The sequence below is a fragment of the Octopus bimaculoides genome, chromosome 20, assembly GCF_046866305.1.
Source record: "Octopus bimaculoides isolate indiv1 chromosome 20, ASM4686630v1, whole genome shotgun sequence".
Classification (NCBI taxonomy): Eukaryota; Metazoa; Mollusca; class Cephalopoda; order Octopoda; family Octopodidae; genus Octopus; species Octopus bimaculoides.
In genome coordinates this window covers 45,355,336-45,362,835 of record NC_142947.1, presented here as the reverse complement: position 1 = coordinate 45,362,835, position 7,500 = coordinate 45,355,336, and the positions used below count along the sequence as shown (strand labels likewise).

General features: G+C 36.7%; 1 protein-coding gene across 1 annotated transcript in view; it reads left to right on the top strand.

Annotated features, from left to right (window-relative positions):
* The first annotated feature begins 2,905 nt into the window (after nt 1-2,905).
* Nucleotides 2,906-7,500, top strand: part of LOC106870200 (uncharacterized) — a 7,846-nt gene continuing 3,251 nt past the window's right edge. The window contains exons 1-3 of the mRNA XM_089338514.1: nt 2,906-3,056; nt 4,361-4,502; nt 5,133-5,328. Of these exons, the coding sequence (XP_089194640.1) occupies nt 4,401-4,502; nt 5,133-5,328 (298 nt within the window). The 5' untranslated portion in view covers nt 2,906-3,056; nt 4,361-4,400. The remainder of the gene's footprint in view (nt 3,057-4,360; nt 4,503-5,132; nt 5,329-7,500) is intronic.

Below are 7,500 nucleotides of genomic sequence, written 5' to 3'. Positions count from 1 at the left end.
CATACATACATACATCGTTTTACGCAGATGAAGATCTTGTTTCACGCGCAGCGTCACACCCTTTCCATATACAGCAGAAATGTCGCGAGCAGCTTTTGCGACATTAGAACCTTGATTAAGAGCAAAAAGAAGTGTGGTGTCGAAGATGCTCGTTTTTCTTAACTTGACATTCCATTTTAATGATCTGATAATAAACGACACGATCTGTGTCCTTATATTTTCGAACAAGGGAATCTAGCACCCCCACTCAGCACAAAACAATATCTGTGTATAATCCGGAAATAACCCGGAAATCCCGACATACAGATATTGTTTTGAGCTGAGTGGGGGTGCTAGATTCCCTTGTTCGAAAATATAAGGACACAGATCGTGTCGTATAGCCAGCTAGAGACGACGTCTCCTGGGACTAGATTACAGCAACATTTATCCTAAACCAGGACTGCCATGTTATGTTGGCAAATAATCTTTAATATAAATTTTCCTTTTGATTTTTTTAGTTATTAGAATAAAAGGACTTATACAGTTCTATATTTAAGAGATGAGGAATTATGTACTTTATTTAAATTATTTACATTCGACGGATATTTGTCCTCATCAGGTGTCTTGGGGAAATTTCGAACCTGGGTTCTTATTCCTAAGGTATTTTTTCGATGTTGTTGTTGTTATTATTATTATTATTATTATTATTATCGTTGTTGTTGTTCAGGTCACTGCTTGGAATCGAGCTCGGAATCTTGGAGCTAGTAGCCCGCGCTCTTAATCACTACGCCATTTGCCCACGGGTATATGGCATAGTGGGCATATGGACTTATGTAGTGAAGATTGTTTGCCAACATAACATGGCAGTCCTAGTGAGATTTAAAAATAGTAATTTTATAATTTATAGATCAGTGACTAGTTGTCACTTTGAAAACTATATATTTCGAACGGGAATTTGGCAGCGCCACCTCTAGCCGAACAAATATTCTGTGCTGATGATGGGAAATAATCCGGAAATGGCGATACACAGATATTGTTTTGAGCTGAGTGAGGGTGCTAGATTCCCTTGTTCGAAAATATAAGGACACAGAACGTGTCGTATAGCCAGCTGGAGACGGTGTCTCCTGGGGCTAAATTACAGCAACATTCGTCCTAAACCAGGACTGCCATGTTATATTGGCAAATAATCTTTACTTTTTTAATACAAAAATAACTTCGAAAACAGGCCACATCATTTTGTGGTCGGGTCACACAATTTTGTGGTCGGGTCACACAATTTTGTGGTCATTTTTTAGCAATATTTCGATCTGCTTTTAATCTACGCTGCCAATTTTAATGTTTTCGGTGTCAAAAAATGCAGCAATGTACAAGGAGTGTTACGAGAGCATATGTGATGCACAAAATCCTATTTGTCAATGAAAAATGATAAAAAAACATGCTTCTTTGGAACAATTATTCAGACACTGAAATGAATCGATAAGCTCACATATAACATCCAAAAGTACATCTTTTTTCCTCAGATGAAATTATACTCATGTCACATAAATGTAAATTTAATGTACAAATTTGTAATTAAATTATTGAGTATTAATTGAAACAGTTGTAAGAAGTGAAGCTGACCAATTTATAGTTAATAATAAACAATTATTAGCTTCCTAATCTCCAGTTTCTTCTTTTAAATGTATAGTACATGTATAGACCTATTGGGACCCATGGGAAACAGTAACGGTAATAATCATAAACTGTAATATAACATATATATACAGAGAGATTTCGAAACCGCTATGCTCAGCCTTTATAACCACAATAACAGCATGTCTCTTCATTTCTTGAGTAAGCTGAGGGTCTGTCATTATTATTTTCTGAAACAAAGATTATACAGAGTTAGCAAAAAATGCAGCAATGACCCAAAACAGATATGTCCTCAAACACCTTACCAATCTTGTATACATACATACATACATACATATATATATATATATATATATATATATATATATATATATATATATATATATATATATATATATATATATATATATATATATATATATATATATATATATATATATATATATAATAAGTTGACTCTGGAAAGAATTGAACTCGGTGTGTATGGAATTACTTTAAACACAGCAAATTAGGAATATATATTGGTGATATTTCGATATTGACATTTGTACACGATTGACAAAGTACAAGAAAGTCTAAGGAAAATGTTAAAGAAATTAAGAGGTAGCGAGGAAGGCCCATTAAGCATTTCTCTGAAAATTGCGTTGCATAATTTGTATATAAGGAGGGCGATAGCGGGGTGGCGTATGGTGGTGGTAGTGGTGGTGAGGTGATGTTGTGCGGGCGGGTGGTCGCGGTGGGAGTGGTTATGTAGATTATCGAATACCAAATTAATAAAATAGCTGCATCACCCCCACACGACCATCCCCCTCGAGATCTCTGTCTCTAATTATATATATATATATATATATATATATATATATATATATATATATATATATATATATATATATATATATATATATATATATATATATATATATGTATGTATATATATATATATATATATATATATATATATATATATATCGTAATTGAGAGAGAGAGAGAGAGAGAGAGAGAGAGAGAGAGAGAGAGCGAAAAGGATAATTAGTTGCATATATGAATTATATACAATATACATATGTTTAAATATGTGCACAAGGGGAAATGCTCGTGCGCACACACACACACACACACACGCACACACACACACACACACACACACGCACGCACAGGCACACACACACACATATCCAGACTCGAGCATATGCACGCATAAGCACACACATATGTAGTGAGTCTATGCAAATGTGTGTGTGTGAGTCTATGCAAATGTGTGTGTGTGTGTGTGTGTGTGTGTGTGTGTGTGTGTGTGTGTGTGTGTGTGTGTGTGTAATGAAGGGCGTATCCTTTAACGTAATTGTTTGATCTTCTGACCGAATCATGGTGCGTTCATTTTCTTGTCTATAAAAACCAAGTCGAATCACTTGGCAAAGTACACTTCCGAACGCATTCTACACAAGGTAAGATGTTCTTTCACATTCTATTTATTGCCCAGAGCTAATCATTGCTACATTCATTTTTGAATGCATGTCTATTTTTCGGTAAATTCTATACACAGAGAAATGCAGCAGACTTATAAACGAACGACAAGCTGAGCGGTGTCACCAGTCCGAAATTTCCCTCAAGGAAAATCAAAATTATGTTCTAAGAACAACGTTGCACTACTCTGTTTGCCAAGATATTTACTACAACATCTTGGTATTCTTCTCCAAGAATGCCAGCTTAGTATTCTAAGACCAATGCAGCAGTTTCGAAGAATAAAAACTCTCGACATGTCATAACAACCAAGATAAGGTTACTAGTTCGCTTATACTATTCCTTAATACTATTCCTTATACTATTCCTTATACTATTCCTTAATACTATTCCTTAATACTATTCCTTATACTATTCCTTATACTAGTTCGCTTATACTATTCCTTAATATTTCATATCTTATTTGTTTCAGTCGTTAGGCTGCGGCCATGCTGGGGCACCGCCTTGAGGAATTTTTAGTCGAATGACTTGACCTCAGTAGGTTTTTTTTTTTAAAGCTTGGTACTTATTCTATCGGTTTCTTTTGGTGAACCGTTAAGTTACGTGGCACACGTAAACACACCAACGGTCAAACGGTGGTGGGGAAAACACAGACACAGTGACATGCACACACATATGTATATATATATATATATGAGTATGTATGTACGTGTGTGTGTGGGGTGGGTGTACGACTGCTTCTTCTTTGAGTACTGTTTGTCAAATCCACTCAGAAGGATTTGGGCGGCCCGAGGCTATAGCAGAAGACATTTACCGAAGATGCCACGCAGTGGGACTGAACCCGGAACCATGTGGTTGGGAAGCAAGCTTCTCACCACACAGCCACGCCTGCTCTTATCCGTGTATATGAAGAATAATTCTTGTGAATGACTGGAATGTAGAATGGCTGAAATTTTGTGAATGTAACCAGTAAAATGAAGAGATGAGTTCGGCCTAACTGACCGTAAGGTAAATACCACTATGACCGATATCCAAACTACAGTGGAGAAGGCTGGCCCCTGGATTTGGTTAAAAAGAGACGATGACCGATGGTTAGAGAAATATTGAGCTTTATTTAATAACCAGTTGATCTAGCAAGCGGGGCCTCATATAGCTTTATCTATTTCGAGTTCCACGATAAAGAAAAGGCTATTATTTCACGTTCACCCGAAGTTTCTATAGTCTTATGCCACAAATAATATTTTGTATTTATTTGTGTATCGTTTTTGCTTTGTTTCTTTTTCTGTAGAGTTTTCAACGTACAAGGAGGAATAATTAAGACTGTGAAAATGTCTAAGATTATCTTGGTTACTGTCCTAGTCGCGTGCTTGGCAATGATGGTGTCCGCAAGCCCGGTGAAGGAGACTCGTGCTATAAAACTTCTGAAGCAAGTATGTGTAATTCTTGTCTCAATCGACTTTAACACCACCACCACCACCACCACTACCACATGCATACGTAAGATCCATACACACACACACACACACACACACATGCATACATATATACATACATACAAGCATACTTGCATACATACATATATATACATATATACATATATACATACATTCATTCATATATATGTACACACGTGCGTACGTACATACATACATACATACACACACACATACATACACACACACATACATACACACACAGATACCACGCAGTTTCCGTCATCCACATTCATTCACAAAACTTTGGTTAATCGAGTTTCGTAATAGAAAGACCATGATGTCTGGCAGTTGAACTCAACCTGAAACTAATGCCATTCAAGCGAGCTTATTAACCAAATAAAACTTTTTAAAAAACATAAGACTCCACCAGATCTTATATAATGTATTTACTAGTCCACGCTCAGCCTTTCCTTCATTGCTATCACCATACATATTTTGTTTAAAGTTCTCAGCCCAACGGCTACATTTTATCTTGAAATCATTTATACAATTTTCACACATTGCACGGCTTCAAGTCGATTAATATACTCTCTCAAGACAACAGTTATTTTGTCTTTGTTATAGATACGCTCTACTGTGTTAACTGACGAGCAGATGGATGCAGTATACTCATTCTTTGACGAGGACAAAGACGGCAAACTGAACCATGCGGAACTTTCTAATTTGTTTGGTTTTGGTGGTGTTGACGATAGTGACAGTATGGTTGGCATTCTTCTCCTGTTCGGCGATACAGACCATGATGGGAAACTCACCAAATCTGGTATGTAACTAGAAACCATTATATAAACATTAATATCTGTGTGTGTGTGTGTGTGTGTGTGTGTGTGTGTGTGTGTGTGTGTGTGTGTGTGTGTATACATACATACACACACACACACACACACACACACACACACACACACACACATATATATATATATATATATATATATATATATATATATTAATACGTATGTGCATACATATATATATATATATATATATATACATAAATAAAAATATGTGTATGTGTGTGTGTGTATGTGTGTGTTTATAGGCATTTATATATGTATACCCCGGCTGCTTTGGTTTCTGATTTTATGCTAAGAAAGGTAGGAAAATATCCTAGTGTCTTAACAATTTTTCAAACCGATCGCATGGAGAAAGATGTTCGCCTCCATTTTGGAAAACACTCTCGTTTAGTTCGCAGAGATTATCGTGAGTTTACGTGAATAAAACAATGAATCTCCTTTTGTTTTGTTTCTCAATGACGTTACTCAAGAGTGGCATCTTTTCAATGTTTGTCTCTCTTGGATTGGTCTTTTGAGTTAATTGTTATACGGTCAATTTGTGTGCATCATTTTGTTTTTGTTCTTGGTGTGCTTTTTTTAGACGTGTGTACTGAGATAGTTCTTCATTGGTGCATATTTCTTTCTGGTGTGGAGTTAGTGTGCTATGCGTGTTCAATTTTCACGTTTAGGAAATGAGCTATCCTCATGGGATTACCGTAGCAGACGGTGGCTCTTCTTCGAAGTATTTGAATGTAAAGTATTACTTGTGTATGCAGGGAGAGATTTCATCCCTGATGTTTAGGATGTTATCTGTTGATTGTATAATGTTTAATTTTTCAGTAATACAGAGTTCACATTTGGTACCCCGTCCTTTGTATTTTGGGGTTTTAGCTATAATTTTCCATTCTATTTGGAGGCTGCTTATTTCACCTTATTTCAATGTTCAGATCACATTTGACAGAGATGTTGCGTGTTTCTTTTTTTGTTTTTTTGTGTGTGTGTGTGTGTTTCTGAATGACGCCAGATGTTGTATATACCTTTCCTTGAACGAGTTGCCCGTCATTCCGATATAGGTCTTTACTACTCCGTTGGGGACTGTGATATTGGCCTTGTATACGAGTTCTTTCACGAGAAAGTTGTTGTTTACAGGGCAGCGGTTTGGGATCTATAGTTGCATTGTCTTTCGGGGGTGTTTTTGGTGTGTTTATATTTATTGTGATTGAGTATTGTTGACTCTGTTTGGGGAGGCAGCTATAGCTAAATTTAACAGTATTTCTGTTGAAGGTCTTGTGGTGTTTGTGTAAATGTGAAAAGTGGTTGTCTATTAGTTTTAAGAATTTCCTAGCTATGTTAGTAGCCACATTCTTACTATAAGGCGCGTGTCTAAGTGGTTAAGATTTTGTACTCAGGATTACGAGATCGTGGGTTTGATTCCTAGACCGGATGTTGCGTTGTGTTCTTGAGCAAAGCACTTCATTTCACGTTGCTATGCGATCATTTCGACATTTGACATGTGGCACCTGTTGACCTGTACAAGTAATGTCGATTTGATGGATCTGATGGAGGGAGTGAGTTTATGTGTACACAAACATTCGATATAAACAAATCATGTGTGGTTGTTCGGTAAGAAATTGTCGAATCCTCACACATCGTCTAACGATGGGAGTGTCCATCACATATGTATATATATATATATATATATATATATATATATATATATATATATATACACACATGTATGTATGTATGTATGTATTATGTATGTGTGTGCGTGCGTGCGTGCGTGTGTGTGTGTGTGTGTGTGTGTGTGTGAGTATTGAGTTACTCGTGCCCTGAGCCGATAATGGCCGGTCGCATATACTCAATGTATGTGTTTTGTTTGTTTGCCGGTTCGCTGTGGCATAGCGCTTCGGGGACGACGACCTGTTAACACCAGAAAGTTATATACAGGTGAGTCAACTCACTCTGGATCGAATTCAGGAGGGTTGGATAACTATTTTTCGCCATTCGATATTGAATTAAATGCTAGGGAATCTAATCGTACGTGCGCATCGCCGTGAGGCATCATCGAATAGTTTTTACACTATTTATATATCGTGATAGACTGGCGTTTCGATTCGTCACCGGTTCAATTCAGATAAAAAGGAGCACTCCGTTGGTTA